This window comes from Anopheles coluzzii, chromosome 3, assembly GCF_943734685.1.
Source record: "Anopheles coluzzii chromosome 3, AcolN3, whole genome shotgun sequence".
NCBI classification, from domain to species: Eukaryota; Metazoa; Arthropoda; class Insecta; order Diptera; family Culicidae; genus Anopheles; species Anopheles coluzzii.
This window is the reverse complement of record NC_064671.1, coordinates 49,054,908-49,079,607: the sequence shown is the minus strand read 5'-3', so window position 1 is coordinate 49,079,607 and position 24,700 is coordinate 49,054,908. Positions and strand designations below refer to the sequence as shown.

Below are 24,700 nucleotides of genomic sequence, written 5' to 3'. Positions count from 1 at the left end.
TTATCTAAAAAAAGATAGTTGTTAAGTTATCAAACATACATCGTGTGCTAAGGTTAGAGATGAAAGCATAAACATTTGTAATTGTTGTATACTTATCCAAGAGCTGGAGTATGCTTCGGAACAATTGTAGATGTATTAAATATTTCTGGAGTTGCACACACCTTACATTCGCCTAAGTTTGACTACTCTGTGTGGAACGTAACAAATCACAGTGGGTATAGGGTCAAAAACTGTTGGCAAGATGTTTGAATCATTGTGCGAAATCTTGTTGATGAAATATTTGATAATAGAATAGATTTGGTCTTGATTGAAGCATTAGTTGGGACCCTTTTTTCTCTCTTCATAAAAATTGTTTAAGTGTCTTACCAGCAGCGACACGCGAGTGACTTTTCAAATTTTGTATTTATGTTTTGGTTTTATAACGACATTCAAGTTACAGTGCATAAAAAATGCAACAAATCAAGATTTTTTTTTATGCGCCGTGAAATAATTGTACATTGTATAGCAAACATCATGTCCTTTTTTGCATGAATAATACAAAAATAGAGTTTATGAAATGTCATTTTCATGTGCCAGCGCAGAAGAACCCCTCGATAGCGCAGAAGAAAACCGAAGAAAAGGCTCATTAAACAGAAGTGCGAAGGGATTTCAGCCCAAAGTGTTTCGAGAAGCGAGCTACGCCATTTGAACTACGTAACACAAATTGAATTATAGTTGCGTATGCGTTTGACTCAAGTTGTTGTCGCCACGTAAAGTACCGAGATAACGGTGAATAAAATACACATCAAACGTGATTGGTTTAATAATCTTTGAGAAAGAAGGTGAACGGGTTTTTCATCTCTATTTTGCGAAGAGTGCAATGTTTTTATTCTAATCCAGTCTGTTTTCTATCCCTCCTCCCTAGCGTAAACATCATGGTGTGCGTGACAGCGAGCTGTTCGTCAGTGGTGTAGAGTAGTGTGCGTGCCTGTGTGAGGGTCTCGGTCTCGTTCACTTTCAGGCGCTTTCGTTTTGTTGGTTCGAGCTGTCAAGTGGCAAAATTCAAAGGTGGTGCAGGCGAATGAAGAAAGTCTCTGTGTTTGACCGGACTTAGTGCAGTGCGTGCAGGGTGAAAAAAGAGAAAGCCGTCCTCGTCCGATGCAAGAAGTTGTCGTGGTTCTCGGAAAATAAATTACCCAGTCGTCCGCGCGGTCCGTGCTCGATCAAAGTGCAAAATTTGGCGTAATGCAAAAGGTGTTGTCCTCCGTGGTGTTGTTTTCCTGTGCTATTATGTACCGTCATTGTCGAATCTGTGTGCAAGAGTGAGAAAAGAGAAATGAAAAATGCAGTGTTTCGTCTAAGAGGTCCCAAGTGAGCGTTTGTTCCGTGTTGATAAAACAAAACAAAAAATACGCAGTAAAAAGCAGTTTCAAATCTTTACACTGTGGATGTATTACAGTGCATGCTAGAAGTGTAAAGGAAAGTCGAATAAAAACGTCCAACACTATCGTAGCGGAGGTGAAATTCAGGCCGCTATCATCATCTTCCCCATCAGCCGGAAGTGGTCAAATCACTACTACTGCTGCTGGTGCTGCTGCTGCTGGTACTGTTGATAGACGGGCAAGCAGTGAGTTGAACGTGGTGAAGGTTTATTTCACCGCACCGGGAACAAATAAACCGTAGCCAGTTGTGCGGAAAAAAAGCACCACCGAAAAGCAAAGCACCGACCCCACGACGATGGCCCTGGTGCGGAAGAAACTCGATGACAAAATACTGAAAACGTTGCGAGAGCTAGTAGGCGTTGGCGGTAACAAAGAATGCTTCGATTGTGGCCAGAAAGGGCCAACTTACATCAACATGACTATCGGGTCGTTCGTCTGCACCAGCTGCTCCGGTATATTGTAAGTATTGTGCAGCATATAACTCCTGATCTCTTTGGTCTTTCCTTTAGACCTATTGATAATGAAACACCCGAAAAGTCATTTGATTTACGGTATGACGGTGTCATCACGTTCGCGCTTGTGTTGTTTTGTAGCCACTACATTTAAAGCACATTCATGGAGCCAGTGCGTCACTTTCAGTACCAAGAAAATCTACTTGGCGTAGGGATTTCCCGGCGTCTATTATCGCATTTATTGTGAACCTAATTGGGGACGATTTTTTGTTAAGATCAGCTGACATTTAAAAACGAAACATTTATGTCGGGAGGGACGAATCCAGAGGAAGCTGGTCAAGATAAGAATAGCACGAAAGCGGGATAGAATGAACGGTGAAATCATTCGTTGTAGGAAAAACCCTCCGAAGTTCTATGCTTGTCTGCCAATTATGTTACATTAAGTTCGATTCGGTAGCATTTCTATCTATGCAACTAAAAATTGTATCAAGAATCGCATTATTCAACACACTTATTTGAACACTTTTCGAGGGTTTAGTCTTTTCTGGTGGAGCACACATCGTGAGTTCCAACCAGTTAGTAAAACTCGTGATGTAATTATTCTTAAGCAGCATTACCTAATATTCCTTTCAATGACTCGTTTGGAAGACATTGACGCGTCTCTCTTTCCTATCATCCTGAGAAAACCCTAACCTTTACGGGTAATCCTTCGTGACCCAGGGCGGTCTTCCTTGGCTTACCGATTTCCACAATTACAAGCCGAGCGGTGGAACTCGTGCACCGAACACCATCTAAGGCGCGGATTATCTAAGCATTACCGTCGCGCCGTGCCGGCCTTTCCGGGGGCTTCCACACTGTGTGCGGCCCAGTGTGTCTCGAAGCATGTAAAACCCCTGGCGGTTGCTGCGATCAGTCTCTTTTCACTCCGTGATCGCGTTTGCTGTGCAATACCGCGCGGCTGTGTGTACTCGAACGTCGCTTTCATGGCATTCCTGTGAATGGAAGCAAAGATGATGTCGGAGGTCGTTCGCCCGTAATTGTCAATTCGTTACAGTGCGATGCACATAGACACACACACGAAGACGCTTAAAACAACGACGACAGTGACGGCCGAGGCGACATCAATTCTGTTTTGTGAAGGCCCTTCACGTCGTTTTGTCGTTAACGTTCGCCGCTGCTCTCCTACATTCCATCACTCCATCACCTTCCGTCTACGCTTTGATCCGGTCCTTCTGGAGCCCATGCTAGGCTGCGCAGAACCGCCCGTTTCCGGGCTACACCACCATTACCGTGACAGTGCTTTGGGATGTGTATGTGTGTGTGTTTTTTTCTTTCCTTTCTCTCTTTCAATTGATTGATTTCAGCAATCGAAACTACTGCTTCACAGTATATTGTGCTCCTCGCTTGTTCGCCCTCTGGGAAAATCGTCCATCCTCTGTCATGAACGTGCTCTGTGAAGTGTACTTGACTGGGTGACTGAAACCAGCATTTCTGGTCCGAAATGAGTGCAAATAACTGCATCATACACCCTAGATCGTGTGAACGGCCAGGCATGATTTTAGCCAGGGGGTTTATCACAGGTAAAGAAGCTTAGATGGGCCGATTGAGAATGGTGTCATATGAGTGTGGAAACCAGTGTATGCATCCCGGAATGGGCACCAGCAAAAGCTATCAACAGGTAGAGCCAGCAGGACTAGCACTCTCTGCGTTCCTTAAAGCCCAGGTTGCCTACGATCACCAAGTATGAATAGGGAAGGGCGATAGAATTAACACAAGCAAATGGTTCACTGTACGCAGCATACATTGGCCGTTTATGGTTAACTAGTTTTTAACGAGAGTGTTGGTTGCTTTTTCTACCGATGATGCGACAGGGCTTTAAGATCACTGTAAATACCGTTACCATTTAAAGTAAGAACGAGTCTGTGCGTTCATTGATCGGTTGGTCAAAGATGGTGAATACTAAAACATTTTAAATCAAATAACACTTATTCATTGTTCCAATAGTTGTTAACAGAATAGGAAAGTCGTAATAGACTGATAGCAAAACTAATGTAATCTTAGTTGCTTGTTTGAAATCGTAGGAACTAGACCAACTAAGATGTTGATTGCTGATACCCGTGTGTACCAGGAATTAGGAAGTAATAGTCATTATAATCTGGCTAGTGATGCTTCTTTTCAGTTGAACATTCATCAATATTCACGGTTGTTTTTGCTTTTGATCAATTTTATAAACATTGATTACAGTTATACGTCATGTGTGTGTGTGTGTGGTTTTCAATAGGGGAATGTGGGGCAAAATGGTTATGTAGGACAAAATGGCCACTTGCATTATTAGAAAATTAACACGTTCAAAATGAATTTTGATTATTGAAAAACATCCAATGCAATAAAAGATGCAAACTATGAGCATTTCTTAACCTAAGATTCGTAAATAAAAGAATAAATTAAGAAATAAAGTAAGTTATCAAAACGATGCTATTTTGACCGTCTCGAAATTAAGTAAATCATTAGAGAAGGAAAAGGATGTGCATTCAGACACATGAAAATCATCTATGATTTACGCGAAAAACCTAACTATTTTACTTTGACGTAAAGTATGTAAAATGTTCCACTTGGGGCAAAATGGTCGCTTCACCTTGAGGTCAAATGGTCGGTATGGTTTGACAGGAGAAAAGAAATAAGGCTGAGGTGTAAGCAAAGATCGCAACATTATATTTGTTTTACATAAATAAAACTAAGCTATATGTATACTCTATCGACAAGAAAAATTATATTACGGGAAGTATTCCAGCAATTTACTTCCCTTACAAATCCTTGTTGACAGAGCTTAAACCAAAGCCTAAAGTACAATGTTGTGGTCCATTTTGTTGACCCTTTGTTTTGATGTGTATGGTAGTGATAGGAACTCCGGATTGGAAATCGTGAGTCCACTTCATCTCCGAAATTCTTAGTCCGGATCCGATTACAAAATAATAATGGCTTCGAATCCGGCTGCCCCGAACACCCACTTTAATCCTTCGATTTAATCCGGACCACTCCGATCGAATCCAAATGGCTCCTATTGAATCTGTTTTACTACCGTTGCTTATTCGTAGAGCAAAACACTTAAACTAAAAAGCAGGCTTGCAAGCAACCCTAGTTCCTAGCCAACATTGCTGTATTCATAGCTCCACATATAAGCATAAATTCAATTATCTATGTGCGTACAGGCAAAACCCGTGTAATGGGTTTTCCATGAGTTTCTGGGTGTTTTCAGATTATTGTTTTGATAAATTTGTGATATTATTTCCCGTCCTAAAATGTTTGGGGGATTTACTAGCAGTTTTCCGCATATTTTTTAACAATTCCCACAATTAGTAGGCATAATCCTAAATTGTTTTCAACAAATAATTTAAACAATTTGGAACAACTTGCAATACACTGTTGAATAGTTCAAAAAAATAAATTGAATTTAATTTTTTTTGGTAGCTAATAAATCGTAACCTAATCGCAAAAACAAATCGAAAAGCATGAAAAAATCACAGAAAATGTATAACCTATAACTACGTAAATATACAATGTATAGTGTATAAAGTCGGATTAATTTAAATCGGGCTGCTGGCCCAGTTTGCCCATCACTAGTATATTGAAATTTCGAGTATGACCATTTTTCCCCATAGCGATACCATTTTACCCCACACAATACATTTTCACGACTTTTGATGTTGTTTTGGAAATTTCATTTAATACATTTATGTTTGTTGTTACTACATCTACTACTAATTTTGTTTCTAGAATAAAACGTTGAAGCATCAATTGTCGTCAAAATATATGTGTAAAATAGTTTACCAATGAGATACAGAGCAAAATCCTTACCAGTGCCATTTTGCCCCGCTCTCCCCTACATGAATCAGCCAGCTCACCCCGGTTTTGCCGTCTCTGAACGGATTTGCAGCTCTCTTTAAGCGCAATCAACATGCGTTTAGGTCAGCATATCTCTGAAGGATCGTATTCAATCAAAACAAACCTCATTTAGCTGAGGGAGTTGAAGGCAGAGTCCAGCAGTGCAGTGCAGTGCTGCTTCTGGTGGTTTCGTGGCTCCTCGGTGGAAAAAGTACTAATCAAAACATAAACAAACACATGCACAAGAGAGGCTACCGACAATTTTTACTTCATTTTTTTATTTTTGCAATGGCATTCGAAAGGGGTTTTTTACGCAAGCTGCCGATCTTCAAGGCGGAGAAGGGGGTGATGTTTTGCTGCGTCTTCAGTCGCTTCTGACTTGGCGCATTCCAATTGCGTTTTTGTGTTCGATGTGCCTTCTGCTCGAGATTTACCCCCGACATCAGTAGAAAAACCGGTTTTCAATTCCTTTATGAAATTCCACACCGCAAATAGCGGCGGCGGCAGCGGCCCATTTTCGCCTGTATCGCGGGAGAGGGCCATGTCGCATTCTAAAATACGCGATATATTGCCGGGGTTGATGCGTTTTTTTATTCATCCGTTGACTCATGGATATTGGAAGACTAAGAAACTGGGCTTTCCATTTCGGCATGCTTTTTTAAGTGAGTATGTTAATGCTCAAACTTACAGCAGTAAAAATAGTTGCAATTAAAGTCAGGGCAATGCGAAATACACAAAGAAGATCCAGTATAAACAGTTGATAAAGAACCACAGCAGATTCTTTGTGTCAGCAACGCAACTGAGAGCTACAAGCACAGTTGTAGTTGTAACAAGAAATAAATGCCATGAGTCATCAATTAACCGGCATTCAGTGGTATTGGTTGATTCGGCTTGAGCTGCCTTTGCTTCTTTGATCAGGGAACGTAGGTAAAGAGGGAAAATGGACTCTATTCATAATTACAAGATGATGGTGAAGATAAAAGAATTATTAAACAATTTCAAAATGTAGCATCAAATCTGAAGGTGCGACAACACATTTGAGAACTATTTTGCATTATTGCTAGCAATTGGTCAAACATTTGATATTGTCAATCGTGCGTGTTAAGCTTCACAAGTGCGTTCTTCTATCTCTGCGTTCTAAATTCTTTTCTATCGGGTTTATTAAGCAAACAAGGGCTGAAAGAACGGCAATTAAAGCAATAAAAACTCATTTTCTAGTGGTTTAAGTATAATGGCACGAAAGAACGATCAACGTAAGATTGACACCCACATTTTTGAGGTATTATGTTTTAAATTTTTGATTACTGCATGTCTTAAAATTACCATAAAAAATTGCAACCGGAAGTCATGGGCCAACGGAATATCTTTAACAAAACATTTCTCAGAAATAGATAGAAATTCTATAGCTTTTCAAAAAGTGACTATTGCAAGATTGATTTTGACTTTGAGGAAAAATGGCATATTTCTATTAACAAGTTCATCAAACATGCTGGGGTGTAATGTACTTGTGTAATTTTATGTAATGAAATTCTAAATTGTCCTGCATAAAAATTAAATTGTATTTTATTTATAATTGTTTATTGTAAAACCGTAGCTGTTTACGCAAGAGATTTCAATAATGCCTTAGTTTCTGCTTTCTACTATTTATCGAAACGGCGCTCATATTCTCTAAATTTACAGAGCGAGCCACCGTAATACTTATGGTCCAGGAAACGGAAAGGAATAGATTATGTTAAAATACTATAAACATCTTCCTTTTCCCATGTTTTCTATAAGTATCTATCTTCTTAGTGTCACAGTTATTTCTATATTTTCTCATAAAATTTGATTGTATGATAAGAGGCTTGCACATTTTCATGGTCACTGTGTTTATACATATATCGCTAGATTTTTAATATTTGTCTTAATGTGTTCACCTTTACCTAGCTTTTCCCATATCTTTTTGATATTTTTAATTCAATTTCACTGTATGTGTTGCGTACATAACGAAGTATATAGTCGTTGCTTTTACCATCTTTGCATATCAATAATATATTTCGATTCATTCGCGAAATGATCTAAACTAATCAAAAAAGAAGAATTTTATCCATTTTATCCAAAAACTTCACCGAATGGCTGAAAAATCAGTATTGCATGATATTTTGGCAGCTTTGGGTGAACACTGAAACAAGTGCCAATTTTTGTTCTTTTTGGTTGTGTGTGCTACTGTTCCGTTTCGATCGGTTACCGATAAAAATGCTCATGAAATCATCATGTACACCTGCAGAGAAAATACCGGCTCCCAGAGGAAGAGGGTGCATGTGTTGTATGTTTCTGGGGTGGCCAGCAGACGGCTATACCATGGTATAGTTATAGCGAAACTTCCATTAGTTTGATTGACAGGGTAGGTGCGCGCTTGTTGGTGTGTTGTGTTAAATAGCCCGAAAATGTTTGCAATTGGCTCATCGATAAATGCCCTCCCTGCCGCCACTTGGCGGAAGCAGTTCGATGATTTGAAGTGGTAGGCAAAACATTGACGAATAAAAAAAGAAATTTGTTTACAGAATACACGGAAATGCAGGCCTAGTGCGGTGGTATGAGTCGGTTCTGATATCGATTGGCAGACGATTATTTGTCACGTTCGCGTTCCATACCCAGTGTTTTTAGTTCTAAACGGGTTTCATTTATGTAATCTTTCAAATATTAAGCTCTCTAGATTTGCGTTGGGAATATGTTGCAATATTACTAACGGGACAGAACTATGTAGATGCATTCCAAGAAGAAACGGAACGGAATGGGTGTATTAATTGGAATTGGTGTAGGGTGATAATAAGTTTAGACAAAAAGAGTAGGAAGAGAAGGAAGGTTCTTACTGTTTTGTGGTTCTTACTTACATTTATAACTAATTTCCAAATTATTTCTAACATTCTGATTGTTTCTTTCCCACAACATTCCGATTGATCCTTCTGATCGCTCTAATTGTTCCAATAGTTCCGCACGTTTAGATTAGAGGTTTGCCCCAAGAATCAGAACTGTACGATGTATTCAATTCATCCTAAAGAACGAACGACCTACGTTCATCTAATTAACGTTGATCGATAATTGTCGAAATAAAAAAGTCTTAGTACGCCAGGTCGTTAATTTCCTCCATACAAATATAAACGTGAACCGGATGACCAGAACGTTCATGAAAAGAACGTCCTACCAATTGTAATGAAGATCTTCCTGCTCTGCCTAATATTTTTTAAGATGTAATGTACTAATTATATTCTTTTTGCAAAATGAAACAATTTACACTATTTTTCTTCAAAAGAAATGAACGAATGAATCGCGATTCACGTTCAGTTAATCTTAATGAAAGAACTAGTACGTTCACTTTAATTAAAATGAACCGAATCGCCCAAGCCTAGTTTCGATCGTTCCTGTCATACCGCTCATTCTGGCTGCTCGTATCATTTAGATCGTTTCTATATATCCGATTGTGCCGTTACATCCAATCGTTCCGAACGAGGAACGGTACAAATCTATTAGATACATTTCGGAACGCGCGCCACTACGGCATCACTTGCATCAAAACATTCCATGCAACCTCTATGCCACTGGCCGAAGCAGATTACGACGACACTGAAAGTAGCTATCATCCACCATTAGCCTTCAGTTCAGTTCCGAGCAATCTGCAAGGTTATACTATAGCATCAATGTACCAGAAGATCTGAGCATAATAACCTTTTCCGAACATCGTTTAATTATGAGCGTTGGCCTTCACTTACCAGTGCATGGAACTGACCACAGAGCACAAGTCACACAGACACACGCTCATTTAAAACTCGCGTGGAAATTGCATTTGCCTTGATGGTCGTATGCGGGAGGCAGCACTGAAGGGGAGGATATCAAATTATTAAAATTTCTCCTCATCTTCATCCGCGGACATTGGTGCGGGAGGGGAGCTTTGATTCCGATGGTTGTATATACCATCCGGACACATATATGCGCTAGTCTCGTACCACAAACCGGTCAATTTACAGTTCGCAGTTTTTACTTTCCTTTTTTGCTTTCCGCATAGCATACTAACCAACAGATTGTTGCGTTCCAGGCGCCTCTCTGGGCAAGGTTTTTCGTGATATGAAGTTTTGCTTTCATCGTAAATGATATGTGAAATGCAATGAATGGATTCATGGAGCTTCTTGGTAAGACAGGCACTATTAACCGCCATTATTTTTAAGGCCATTGTTTTTCAACATACCGTAAGTTGTGAGTTAGTTAAAAACATTGCCAAAAAGAGAAAAAAACAATCAAATAAAGAAGAGATAACCTAACACCAACTATATATGCCCTAAAATTAAAAGAAGCCAATCTCTTCCGCCTACAAGCGTGTTACCGTATTAACATGCTCATTCATATCAATTTACAGCTTACGAATGGGTTTAATTTATAGAACAATCAAGCAAAGATCACTGCCATTGCTTATTCAATTTGTATGTTGCTATTTGTAAATATTATCTTCAAATATTTCATTTTGAATGACGCACTCAACAACAGTTCGCGAAAAGCAAATTGAACGTTAGGAAAATTGAATGCAAAATTATGATTTTATTTTTGGAAAGTTTAGCAAAATGCATTTTGTTTTTCTATAAGCGAGAGTGTAATCAGAGTACAGAAACCTACCAACTGTCCAGTCTCTGATGGTACACGGATGGCTTCCTTTACGTTAAACAATACTATGCATACACCACATCACCCGAAGTCTAGATGAAGGAAGGGAAAAATAACTTTTGTTTACATATCAACGTCTTACGAAACCATCAAAGTCGTGTTGTGGTGGTTGGAAAGTTAAAGTTGCTTTGCTGAAGAAGAAAAAATAGTAGATTTCTACATCTTTACGGCTAGTGTACAGCTACGGCATGACATCAAAAGCGAACCGTTGGCAGATTGGATAAAATGTGCCTGGATAGTGGATTAATGAACTAATTTGCATGCCAAATCATTGTTGAGACGCTAGAAAGCGGTTCGAGAAAGTGTAATGTGACGTTTCTTTTGCTGTCCGTTGTCTTGAAATTACAGCATTTCTTATTCATTTTCGTAAATTTGTTATGCTGAATCATGTTAGCAGAGTTTTCAGATACTGAGATGTTATTTAAATGACGTCGAAAACTTTGTTATAGACATAATAGCAGATTCTGAACCATCTGCAACACCTGCAACTGTTCAAGCAGTTCGTTGCGGTTGTGGTTGTGAATTAATGTGTCAACCTCATACTCTAAGCCAGGGGTATCCAAACTTTTCAGTTCGCGGGCCGCATTGCTTCACAATCAACATTGTCGAGGGCCATTTTGACGCTACCTTTAGAATGAGTGGAAGTTCAAATCTCGTTTTAATAAGAAAATACAAACAAAATATATAAAATTTCTGGAGCTTTCTTTTATTGAATCTTGATTTTCGTCTTTCAGAATTAAAAAAATAAATTATGATTGGTTAGTCAGAAAAGAAAACTATTTACTTTAACCTTTACCCAGTCATCGCGGGCCGCATTAAAGGCTCATGAGGGCCGTAGTTTGGAGACCCCTGCTCTAAGCCAACTATCATTGATAAACTTCTTAATAAAACTATTCTTAGTATAGTCGACAGAAAATGGACTGCCGTGGAGGACTATTGAAAATAATGTTTTCAACTCGGTGATTTATTTTAAAATTCTAGCATTTTTTATTTCCTTGATTTGTGTCGCTATAGCCTATACCAAGTAAGAATGATAGTCACCAATTTAAATTCACCTGTTAACTGCCACAGACCGCCGGTACCGCCATGGCTTTACGAGTTTGCGTGCGATGCATCAATCAACAGCCTTGATTCGTGCTCTAGTACAATCTGATGCAGCACAGTGCTGCCGTGTGTATAGTAAGACTACATCAGTTTCAGATCATTGCGCGCGCGTTTTTTTCCAGGACGGTTGAAACTATCGGCCTTTTAGAGTATTAACCATGACACCTGTACGCGCTCAGGTGTCGGCGAAGCGTGAACGTAAATTAACAATGCAGGCACTTCCTTACCGCTCGAGTGTCTTAATTTGTGTCTTGTTTTGTTGCGAATGTCGGTTTTCTGTAGTACACGACTTACAACAGTGTAAAACGCCTCACGAGTATTGATATAATGAGGGCGTACCCACCCACCGCCTGTTCCATTCAAGATTTGTGGTGCTGATACTTAACTTCACGAGAACTCTTTCAAAGTAAGCTGGGAAGGAAGGCGTATTCCGGACAACCAAGTAAAAAATACGTTTGCACTCGACGAGTGCATCGTTTATCAATGGACTGTGCCTGCATACTTATCGTGCTTTGCTCTGCTGCTGTCTGGTGGTGGTGCCCTTTCCGGAAGTTGACAACAATATTCTTTCATGTTTGACGTATTTGCAATTATCAGCTACATAAATGGCGCTCTGGATGATACAAGCATATCACTAAAGTTATGTCAAAACAATAATTCACACAGAATTCGATACGAAACATTGCAAGATCATAACAATACCAAGGTCATAAAGGCCCTTTTACTTTACTCTTTTTGAACTTTTGTCAATAGAAAGTGCTTATTTTGAACGACTCATTTACAAATTGGATATCAATATCATTTGGGGTGATCAATAGGGACTCACTCCAAATTAGACATCGCCCATTCTACACCGTAGCACGATCAATACATTTGTGCTTGGTGATAAATGATCACCAATGATGATAAAATTTACAAAAGGTTTACCAACGTATCACCAATGGTGACGATCGTAAACCATTACAAAATTGGGTTTTAAAGGCTACAAGCGAATGGTTTGTCCTTTACCGTACGTAAAACAAACACTTAATTCTTCACCCTATCCTTACATGCGTGTGTGATGTGAGTGGAAATTTAGTTTGCATTATGTTTCCATTTCCGGTTTTCGGGGGCCGCTTTAGGGGTGAACTTTGTGGCTTGCAAGAAACCCCACAATCACTCGAACAAGTAGAGTTTCAAAGTCACTCAACTTTAGCACCATCATTGCAAACTTACGACCAAATGGAGGTGACATGTTGCGTGCGTGTATACGTATGAGTGTGTTTTGGCTGTGAAGGTAAATGTTCTGCAACGACGGCTAAAATGGTTGGTAAGGGTTGTCTGAGAGGATACACAACACAGCGTGAGTAAACAGCAACCAGCATTAAACTGCGTACAGATCAACGGGCTTTCAGCTGAGGTTAGAAGGGAAGTTAGTGGAAGCGTTTTTTTTAACCGTTGCCGTAATTATTGTATTCAATTCTTCCTAGCAGCGAAGGCAGGTGGATTGTAAAGAGCAAGCGCCTTCTCTAGAGACATTGTTATTACGCCTACCTAAGCACTGTACAATGGATTTCCAACCGTATTCTTGGATAATGATCGTGTGTCCTACAGACAGGAAACCGGGTTTGTCGCCCGTGACGCATGTTGCGGTATTGGTCCTATGAATAACCGGTATTGCAGCAACAAGAGAGCAACAAATGCTAACTGCGTTCTTTTAAAACTTACGTTTGTACTAATATTATAGCTTTAATTTAAGAGTGATAATTGCAACTTACAAAAAACTTACGAATCATACGATACGACTTCTACAAAGATGGTTCGATAACTTGCATATATAATTGTTTATGGTTGCCTATTCTTAACTTTCTTACATTTTTCATTGCGTTGGTACTCTATTATGATACTATATTGGTGACTGAGTTATTGGAACTGTTCTTGAATTAAAAAACGTACTATCTTCGGCCAGTTTTGGCAATATTTGGTTCGTTCTAGTTTATTGTCTACTAATTACTTAGAAACGACTTTTGGAGACACTCTTCGATATTACTATGCTTTTAATTCAAGTCCTTGTTCCCCGCTTGGGCAGTTATTCCGGCTTTGGTAGTGAATGAGGTGATCGCCCACCTCAACATTCAACTAGATATGGGAATAACCACTAAATAGCGAGAACTAACCCATATTAAATGATTTAAATTATGTTCATACTTTACCTCTCTTTAAGAGTCATGCAAAACTTCTGTCTGAATGAAAAATAAACGCTACCGGACATTTTTTTTTAATAGGGCAGATGATTGAAATGTCCGTTTTCTTGTTCCATTTGATTACTAGTAGTCCCAGATTCTCGTAGAGAGACTTTTCTATAAAAAATATAAAATTTTATAAAATATACATGTTTGTTGGTAATTTTCATTCAATTTATAAATAAAAAAAAAGTAATGGCTGCGTGGTACTAAATAAGTATCGAAAGCCTTTATGATCGCCTGTAGCTCGTTAAATCGCCAAATAGAAGAAGAATTCCAAACTACAAACTCAGGCTTCATTTTTCGATACACTGTTTAAGTGTTGGATTGAAGTATTGTTAGTAATTTGCGATGTTTAATAATGTAAAATGTGCAGCAAACAAAGCCTGAAGTGCTTGGCTGCCAGAAGTTCGTTTAGTTTGCCCATTATTCATGTACGAAACAATGGAAGTAAATGGCCGCACGAATGGTGCGAAATGCAGTCTAGGTGGTGTTGAAAAAAATGCAATATCCACTTTTCTAACCCACAAGCCCTTACCGCTATGGCATCTTTCATTCGCGCATTCGTGTGCCTATGGTGCCGTACCGTACATTCTGTGCAGTGGAAAGCAAATCCGGGCCTAGAGCAGCGAGAAAACAATTTCTCGGACGGTAAAGCGTGTAGCTTTTTATTTATTTAGCGTCTCTCGGGGTGGTGCCATCCTTGGTTTGTTTTGGTGCGTTGCATGCGGCAAAACAAAAGCAACGACTGGCAAAAGTAAAAGTTTCCCACATTGGTGGTACCGGCAAACATTGGCACTTTTACGCGGCACACATACTCACACAAATATAAAGCAGTGGTCAAATGAGTCATATCGTACCATCAGCCAGCAGTAGCGAAAGGGAAGGGCTGGAGAGACGGCTGCTGCTGCGTCCACGTAGTGTGGACGGTGGCCCGATTTGAATTTAAATCATGCGGCTGCTATTATATGGTATGTGCTTTGCAGTAAGTGCAACATATCGCCTTTACCCGACCAGCATCGATAGTGTGTATGGTTTTACTGCGGTTTGTGGACGAGTTTAGCATTCCCATGGGGCTCGTCTAATCAGTTCAGGCGATTTTCTGCCTACAGATATGTACACTGATTCTGTCATGTTTCTCTGTGTGGAACGGAGAGTTCTCTGCCGCACCAACGACGACAGTAGGATGATGCTCATCTCATCTCCAGTTTCGATGTGCCATGGACACAAAGGTTTACGTGTGGCAAGGCGTAACCAAACTGTCTCGCAGACCGTGTCACGACTTTCGTACGTTCCGCTTTGCGACGATGGCGGTCGCCGGGTCGAGAGTGAAAATACAAGCAAAAAACGCCGCGTGCATTACCATGCAGCCGTAAAACTGCGACTTAAGTCGCTGTGTGTTTCGGAACCGTTTTGGTAACATGGCGCTGTATTCATCCGGGGTGATTTGAAGAAAAAGACCTTCATCGAATTCATGATGGCGCCGATGATCTGTTTTCTCTAGATTTCGCTACTTTGAAATCTGCTATCGTCCGCAATAGGTCAAGCTAACCAGCAGCCTATTTTTTGGGCAGCACTGGCGACAGCCTTGTTTGTAATTCAATGTCTTCATAAGGCTGCAAGCAAAAATCAAAGATGTCGTTTTTAGCGTAAATATGGCGTAAATATGGCTCTATTATGTGTGTGAAAGTTGTGCATAAAACCAAAAGAAGAAGAAAACCACATATCGTTATTTTAGTCGATCGTATTCGATCGCTTGAATGAAATGTGCCACTCTTGTAAACAGGTATTTAAAAATAGTCCCCCCCCCCTCGCCCACCCACCCCATTCCCCCTCAGGGTAATCCCAGCAGTAGCCACTGTCCCTACAACCGTGGCGGGGGGGGGTCTTGTGATGATCGGCGGAAGAATGGTTTTTATTTTAAGTGGTGTGTTTAAGCTAATCTAGCTAAAGTTGCCCTTTCACTGTCGTTTCGACTTGCTGCTGCCCCGCCCGGCCCTAATATTCGTTCGTACCAACCTCGGTTCCGTTTTTGTTGTAATAAAGCTAAAATGAATTGCTTGCCAAAACTGTTGCCAATTTGGAAATCCATATCGCCATTCGGCTTCGAGAAGGGTCTCGTGATGGCGACGCCGTTGCAGAGCAGAGCTGCCGAAAGATTATTATGTGATCAAACGTTACCTCACCAATACGGGGTACGAAAGTATATTGGATGTTTTATGGAACGGGGCAACGTTTGACGTCGTTCGTGGTTGATGTGTGTAGTATTCGGCGAAATCAATCGCGTATTACGTATATGAACGTAAAAGTAGTAATTGTGAGACGATAAAACTACAGCAAAGATTGATTGCATGCAGATGGCAGAAAGGTACTATTGCTTGAAGTAGTTTTATGGTATCCTTAGTAACCTTAGTTTTTTTCCTACCTGTCAATTTTTTTATGTCTGTTAAAGCTGTTGTTGTTAGTTTGTTTTTTTTTAACATTTCGTCGATATGTTTTAAATAACCATTTCGTTAAAAAAAACGGCTCTTAAGGTTTGTCCGGGCTCCTAACGAATACTAACAGTACTATGTAGAATTCCAGACATTCAGCAGGTCTAGCATATAAATGTAAACAAGAAGCTCGTTAATCGTGTGTAACGGTCATGTGCTAATCCCATGCTTAATTTTATCTTCCAAGTCGTGGAAAATTTCGCTAGTCTATTCATCTACATGCTACAACTAATACTACTAATACTACTACCATATGTCGGCATCTGCGCATCATTCATTCATCAAGTAATGCCGCTACTCGATTGTGTTGTTTGAACATGCAAGCATTCCAGACTAATTACTGTCTGTTAGCATTGCTTTAATCTTTACATAAGTTCTTGATGGTACTAGTGATTGTAGATTAAGGAGTATAGGCCTTTTTCCACCGTTAACAATACGCATGGCGTTTTTTTTTTTTCAAATTTGTTGAGAATTTAGAATTTCCAACCTTAAATTCATCCTCAATTAATTAGCTTTATAAAGACGCATGAAACACATGACACAAAACATCATGATAACTTCCGTCGTTTGTGTCAGATTATCAATCACATAGTATTTAACAAAAAAAGACTAATGCGCAGTTCAGCTCCTAAGCAAGTGTAAATAGTCGATCGTGTACAAATAAACCAAGGGCGCGTACTATGGCGAGTGGTGGTTACGTGAGCGGCGTGATTAAATTCCTTGGTGCTTGCAGGGCTTCTTATACAAATCAGGCCTTTGTTTGATATTTTCTCATTTTAACTTTCAGTTTTGTTACCAGCAAAATGTCACGTATAAAGATAAGCCAGCCAACCAGCCAGTATCTTGATCAGACGTTTACGTATATGATAATGCAAACGCAACTTTCCTGCCGTAATTACAATCAATACAAACAACCATATTGTGGAAATGTACCGTATTTTAGCGCGCGTTTTATGACCTTCCGTACATACCAACGCTTAATGGCATTAGAATTTTAGTGGAAAAGCGTTTGTGAGATTATAAGGATAATGTTTTAACTAGGTGTGTATCATCTATTTGTCTTGGCTAGCAATATTTAATGAAAAGGGTGTATTTATAAACACCGAGATCCGGTACATATTTAACCTTTGGCGTATTTTTGATATATACCAAACGTATGATATTTACCATTTATAAATAACAATTTTGCGTACTTGAGTAATTGCTTAATTAAACTCATAATTGCGTAAAAAATGTGTTTTCTTTCAACTAATAATTGATAATCTATTATGATTAAATAGATATGCAATGACGATGTATTTACGTGTGACAATTTTGCTAACATGTTATTCTTATTTCTTTTCATAAACATACAGAAGAGGACTCACTCCGCCACATCGCGTAAAATCGATTTCCATGGCCACTTTCACCCAGGAGGAGATTGAATTTCTCAAACAAAATGGCAACGACAACTGCAGCAGAACTTGGTTGGGCCTTTGGGATCCAAAACGTGCAATTAAGCAGGAACATCGAGACTTTATGATAGACAAGTACGAAAGGAAAAGGTACGTTTGAAATGTGGCTGTGGCCATGTCAACCACCGACACAGTAACACGCATAATCAGTGTCAATTGTGTACAGATGTATTATAATCAATGTGTGGGTTTCTGTTATCCTGACGGTTTTATATTCCCTTCTAGATATTATCTGGAGCCTGCTAGTCCGTTGAAATCGCTGCCCACGAATGCATCGAGCTCGCTGACGTCACTGTCGGGAGGCAGCAATAAGAATGCCAATGAAAGTTTAGTTCCACTCAAAACGCCAACGCTAACGCCTCCGGCAACGTTACGATTAAATCGTACCAACTCTGGCTCGTGTAATGGACTGAACAACGTAAACGCATCATCATCATCGCTGCCTGGTGCAATCGGTGGCGGTACGCAGTTTCAGCAGCAATTCACGCCAGACGACAGTGGGTTTTTCAGCGCGGATCCACCGAAAATTTTGCCACCGACACCGCAAAAGAGTCACATTCTTCAGCGAAAGAATGGCATTAAGATGAAACAACACCCGGCGAACGGACTGCCGGCAACGTACGGGCGTAACCAGAAGAATGGTTTGCTGAACAACAGCAGCGCCACCGGGCTGTCGGGAAGTAGCGGTGACATTAACGCCAATAAGTTTACACCTGATGCCGACTTTGTGGCTGACTTTGGCAGCGCTACAATAGTGAATAACGTCAGCAACGGAGGCAGTCATTATGGAAGTACTAGTAGTTTGAAAAACAGTAATGCCGTTAGCGACAACGGGACCGGATTGTATGCGCAGCACAATGGCAACAACGGGGAGGTATCGGCACGAGAGATGGAAAATTTTGCCGACTTCGATCACAATCCCATCTTTAACTCAGCAGGTAATGGTAATATTATTTGTGGTCGGATATTCGGTACAACAGCGTTATTTAGGCTCGGTTACAGGGTTACTCTGGAGAATCTCGGTGCAAAATGGGATCGTTTTTCTCTAAGCCAGATAGACGTGTTACGTTTTCTGATTTTGAACTATATTGGAACATTGAGATGATTATGTGGTACATGTTAGTGTTATGATATTAGAAAGTCAAACAATAGATGAACTACGAGAAAATTCCTTCGTGTACATGGGTCACAAGTTATTGATAATTACATGAGTATATGGTTTTTCTTTACTTTCTCTATTGCGGCGTATATACTGTTATATCGGATATGGCGCACAATTAGAAAACATGAAGTCATACTTCAGCAGCAATAGTATTGATAGCAGCACTACAAACAGTGTTAGCAGCACGGCCAGTGTGCAGAGTTTGGCCGGACCCGATCCATTTGCGAGCTTTTACTCCAATACTGTCGCTGCTAACAATTGTGGTAGCAACTCTACGGGATCTACCGTTGGCACACCAACCGCATCGTCCGGATCAGCCTCCACTGGCATGTCCATGCACGGTGTTGGCTATACGTGTATTTCGCCGGAAGATAACTCACGCGCAAAGGTCCATACGAATTATGGATTTGGTAACACTTTCTCGGAAGAGCCGCGTTATGCGACTAACGAGGGTATCATTAATGGCAGCGCTGGTACCGGGCCCAGCTACGCACATCTGCAAAATTACAAACAACCTTGGGGAAACAGTAACGGTGCGCAACCGGAATTCAATTTCGCGAGGTATGCTGGGAGCACAAATCAATTGAATAATAATGCCAGCACCGAAAGCTCCCAACACGATACCGTACAGTGGAACTTTTGGCAACAGTTCGGCAACAACTGTTGGTCGACTGACGGTCGCCTACAGTCGCATCACCAACAGCACCAGCAGCAGCACCAGCAGCATCAACAATTTTCCAATGGTGGTGCCCTGCAGATGATGAGTCCACAGCATCGGGCATCAAATCAAGTGAATTTTTACTCAGATCAAAACCGATGGAGTAAGTCCGGGATAGTGAAGAACATGTCAACAGTGTATTTGTTATGTATATTGACTAGTTTGCATATTGTTTCTGGCTTCAGTTGTTGAATAATCCTGTCCCTCGTGTGTGCCTAGCTTTGCAGTTTGATTTAGTAGCTTGTTGACTTGGTTTGCTACATACATTTTATATTTTTTTTCATTAGTAAGCTACCTATTCCTTAGGTCATTACAGTTTTTAGGGATGTTGTTAACCACAATCATTTGAAACACGATTTGCTATAGCTGTACGAATTTATTTGTAACCTAAAATGTTGTTTTTTGCGTTGCAATCATTTGCTTCTGGATAAAATATTACGTAAAATGTGCATTACTTTACATTCAATTTTGTTTTATGGTCATAGGTCTTCCGATGCTGCATGGTACGAACAATGGGGATAGCAAAACATCCAATGGCAAACCTAGTAACGCGTCCATTAATTCAACACCGTCCGTGGATCGATACGCCGCACTGAAAGACTTGGATGAGCAGTTCCGGGAGATAAAATTAGAGCAACAGGCTGAGGCGAATAATAACACAATAACGTCAAACGGAACTGCAACCACCATAAGCGATTCCATCACGCCAAGTATGTGTTTGCGTAGGGACTGCTGCGTAAGAGATGAAACTAATTCTTTCTCTAATCTGTTCAGCTTCCTCGGCCAACCCGTTCAAAACGGCCAATCCGTTCCAACCGCAACAGCAGCAACCGCATGCACAACAGCAAACGATGGCTTGGCCTATCAGTGGTGCCATCAACGGTACGACGCCGGATGCACGGCATCCGGTAACGAACGGCGGGACTGGATTCTATGCTACATCACCCTATCAGGGAGGATTCGCTCACTCTGCCAGCCCACAGCTTTACAACGGCAATGTTGTGAATGGTAGTAGCACTATGGGAGCTACGATGGGTTATCTTCCTGCGATGGGCTACCCTCCCAATCATGGCAACAATGGCTATCCTGGAGCGCAGGGAATGAACGGAGTTATGATGGGAGGACAGTTCAATGTAACGGCGAACGGCGGTGGTGCTTCGATATTGGGCAACGTTGCAGGTGTCGGTAATCCGGTGCATCATTTTGCAAACTTTGGAAACCCTTTCATGGTATGTTGAGAACACGCAGTTTCATCAGCGTCGTGTTTGAATAGCTAATTTGAACACTTTTCTGTCCTACCTTTTTCAGGCTGCCGGTACTACAGCGGGAAACTCAAATAATCCTTTCTTATGAGTAGCTTCATAAGCCGTATGTATAGCTAGTAAATTATACATTTTACAAGAAAATGTTTGGATGTGTGTTTTAGCATACGCTTCATTGTTTTTACATAGAAAGAGTTTATTCTGTTTCGCTCTGTGCTGAACGGAGCGCAGCAAGAAGATGCATACAAATATTCAACACAATAGGAAAATGAAGCGATAAACTGTGACGCAAAGAGCGCACAATATGTGTGCAACACATATGCGTGAATCGTTCAAGGGATGTACATACGTTTTAATGTAAACTAATTAAAAGTAAAAAAGAAAGCGATAACTGATACATTCAAAGGAGTAAACATTATCGAAAGCGTGTAACATTAGCTTTATGTTGCTAAGCTCTGTATTCATTTTATTCAACCCATGACATGTTGGTTTGGGTCCCCCGCTACTGTTCGATAAAAGTATTGGAAAACAGGTTACAGCATGGCGGTTCATCCGTGAATTGGCGGGACACGCACGTGTTTCACAACCAAACCAGTCAGTGATACAAAGCAGTGTATGAGGAAAACAATGTAGGAAAACAAAAATAAACCAATCCATCTCTGCACAAGGTTTCATTTTCTCGGAGGTTTCTGCTCTAGCTTTGATGGCAGCCAAGTAAATATAATAGATACGAAAATCGGCATTGCTATGCATAGCTAGAAGTAATAATTCTGCAAACCCGATTTTGAGCATCATTCAAAATTGGAAATTCGTGCGGATGATTAACACACACAGCTGGGTTTATCCAATTACTTAATCACTGTTTCGGGAAAGTGCGTATGTTGTGTTTGTTGGCAGTGATTGTGAAGCAATTTTCGGTTAATTTTTAAACAAAAATTAGTACACGAATATGCACCAACAAAACGAGAATGGGATAGAGCGTTGTAGTGATGGTCATCATTACTAATACTACTATTACTATTGTTACTACTAACGTCACTACTATTACTAAACTCTTTCGAAAATATGGAACATTTTACGGCAACCGTCGTTTGGCGGGCGTGTAATGTATGTGTATGTAGATGAACAGTTTGATGAACAAAGCTCTAACACTAACGATCAAATCGAACAAAAACTCCGCTGTATGTTGGATTTACCAATCGATAATAAAACGAATCCTCCATGACAAACTCGTTACACTTCGAAACAGTTCCGAAACCAAACCGAACCTACAAACAAACCTACTCAATGTACCGACCGAAACGTAAAACGAAATGTATCTTACTGATGGTTGTAAAAAAATGAGACAAATGATACAAAAACAGCAAAACGTGTTTAAAGTTTTATGCCTGTAGTAGCCACATAGATACGTGAAAAGTGATAAAGTACAGAAGTATTAAATGATAAATCTTAAGGCGTTTTTCTGTCCTCATATACTAATCAAGTTTAGCTCGATTAACGCATCCTCCTAGTACCGCCCCGGAAAATCAAGATAGATCAATTTGCCTCAACAAGAAGGGTCGGTTTAAAATTTTACCGTACAGCAGAACGTTTTAATCCGGCATTTTGCTCTTCTTATGCATATGCAGCGGAGCAGTATGTGATGTGCCACCCGCAAAGGCTCGATGGTAAGCAACTAACTAGATAAAAAGGTGTGCATCATGCTCTGTAGAGTGGATCAAGGGAACGAAGCCTTTCAAATGCAGCAACAAACAGAAAAAACTGGCCGTATTACACATCATACAGAACCGCAGAAGGATAAAAAAGTAAAAGATTCGTATTCGTTTATTGGTAGTGAAGGGGGGGGGGGGGGGGGGGAATCGATGATCGATTGACGAATGAAACCCTCCTCCTCTAAGATGAAATCAAAGAAAACGCTTATGTGGCCTTACATAAACAAAGAACTAAGATGAAAGTTAAAGTAAATGTTCTTTATTTAAATCTGCATTGCGATAGAGAGATATCAATTAGCAAAAACTAATAAAAGAAAACAGTTCTGCATGCTAAAAAGTTCAACCAACACCAAGCGCGGTACCTACGAGATACATTGAAATTATCACTCCCTACTACTATAATAGAAAACGATGGAATTGTAGCAGATTGTTAAATGAAAAAGAGAAACAACTAAATGTCTGTTACTTCAGACATTATTTTAAAGATCACGGTCATCGCTATCAACCGATGCCGTTTTACTAAATCAAAAATTGAAGAAAGCTTCAGAGAAGGTAGGTCGACGTGATGGAAAAAACGAAAAAAAAAATACACAAAATTATTCAAAGGAATCATATAAAATGGATGTCCATACATCCATACATCAATATACTTCCTGGACAAATGTCTAAATTTAATAAGTGATACCAAACAAACAATGTGAATAGGTTTTGAGAGGAAACATTCGCCTTCTATGGAATAATTAGCAAAAAAAAAGGAAAATCAAATACAGCAAACAAAGCTGATTACAGAATATAAATGTTTGAGCGTCGTATGCATAGTGTAGTGGACTATACGCACGGGAAAACGTTGGAAGATGCTTCAAATGTTCTACAACAACATCCATTGCCCACTGCTATCCTTATCTAAAGTAGGATTAGAGGACAACATCTTACTACTTGTCTAGTTATGCGTTGAAGTTTTTTTTTTCTTTCTTTGTATTCCTGTCTCTAATGTCTCTAATGCTTTACCAGCGCACAAGTATCAATGTATGCACACTCAGCGTTGCTGGTAGAATGGTAAACGATTGTGCGAACGAATCGTGCATCGTGTAGCGTCGTAATAGACAGAAATGTGTTACTCAAACTCAAAAAAGTGCTTTTCATTGCCTGTGTTGGATGCCGCTCCGTGCTGATAGTTTAATGTAAAACATGAAACGAAGCTCTGCATGAAAATGGATTAGAATGTGTGTAGCGCATGCATCTGTTGTGCCTTAATTTGCAAAAGCTCTGCTTTAACAAAATACCATGTTTGCCGGATTTGGTTTCTTTCTCGGCTGGCCAGCGTCGTTGATGTAGCAGAATGAACTTTCGAGATAAAGCTCAAAATTGGGATGCAGGATGATAGACCGTTTCGCCAGCGCCTGGTTACCGTGAAACGGGTTTTGTCAGAATCCGTCCTGTAAGAATTTGCCTATTTGCTGCGCTTTTCAATTGCATCTCACTGCGAGTAACGGTTTTAAATGTAGAGCGACCCCCGTTATGGCCCAAGGGGGAAGTTAAAAAATATCGTACCTCTGTAGTACACTAACAGTGTTTGTTTTAAAACATACACGAATACGGTGAATACGGATACACGTGAGAGAAGGAAGGAAGAGCTTGCACTACTACCAATGTGAAGTGGACGAACACTACAAATTGTTGTGAACGTTTATGCCAGTACTGGCTAAATGATTTTAACTCAATATATATAAAATAAAATAAAATAACAAAACAGTTTAAAGAAGTACCATAGCGTTCTAGCATTACGGAAGCAGACAGAAGTTATAAAACTAAATGCATCTAAAACAACGCAAACACAACAAACGGTTTGTCTGAGAACCGATGATACCAATCTGTAGCATAATGATAAAATTAGCAGTTCCAATGCGGAAGCAGATACGATTCATCTTTATATAAATACATTCACTTATAAGAATGGCAAGTTATGCGCTAATTATGTTTCAAAGATCGTAAATAAAGAAAAACACTATTTAATATTTATTAGGTGACAACCGTTGTAGTTTAATGATTTTTTTTGCGTCTCTACTTAGAATTGCATTTCTTCAGCACATTTTTTTTAAATCCGAAAGATGACGCATTACAAAAGTC

The 24,700-nt window shown here is 39.9% G+C and overlaps 1 protein-coding gene across 6 annotated transcripts; it reads left to right on the top strand.

The window, feature by feature from the left end:
- The first annotated feature begins 165 nt into the window (after positions 1–165).
- Positions 166–24,592, top strand: LOC120960163 (arf-GAP domain and FG repeat-containing protein 1). 6 transcript variants are annotated; one of them, XM_049610510.1, is made up of 8 exons: positions 166–382; positions 905–1,880; positions 17,621–17,809; positions 17,945–18,657; positions 19,001–19,702; positions 20,085–20,309; positions 20,374–20,828; positions 20,908–24,592. In XM_049610510.1, exons 2-8 carry the CDS (start codon positions 1,717–1,719, stop codon positions 20,950–20,952), a joined length of 2,493 nt encoding a protein of 830 aa, XP_049466467.1. In that variant the 5' UTR covers positions 166–382; positions 905–1,716; the 3' UTR covers positions 20,953–24,592. The 6 variants fall into 6 exon arrangements, with proteins under 6 accessions (XP_049466467.1, XP_049466466.1, XP_049466465.1 ...); XM_049610509.1 differs by having other exon boundaries at positions 166–399; XM_049610508.1 differs by lacking the exon at positions 166–382 and adding an exon at positions 419–768.
- Positions 24,593–24,700: the final 108 nt, after the last annotated feature.

Coding starts and splice junctions, on each gene's coding strand:
- LOC120960163 (XM_049610510.1), top strand. CDS start 1,717: ATGGCCCTGGTGCGGAAGAAACTCGATGACAAAATACTGAAAACGTTG. Junction 19,703..20,084: donor CTCAGATCAAAACCGATGGA/GTAAGTCCGGGA, acceptor TTATGGTCATAG/GTCTTCCGATGCTGCATGGT. Junction 20,829..20,907: donor ACTTTGGAAACCCTTTCATG/GTATGTTGAGAA, acceptor TACCTTTTTCAG/GCTGCCGGTACTACAGCGGG.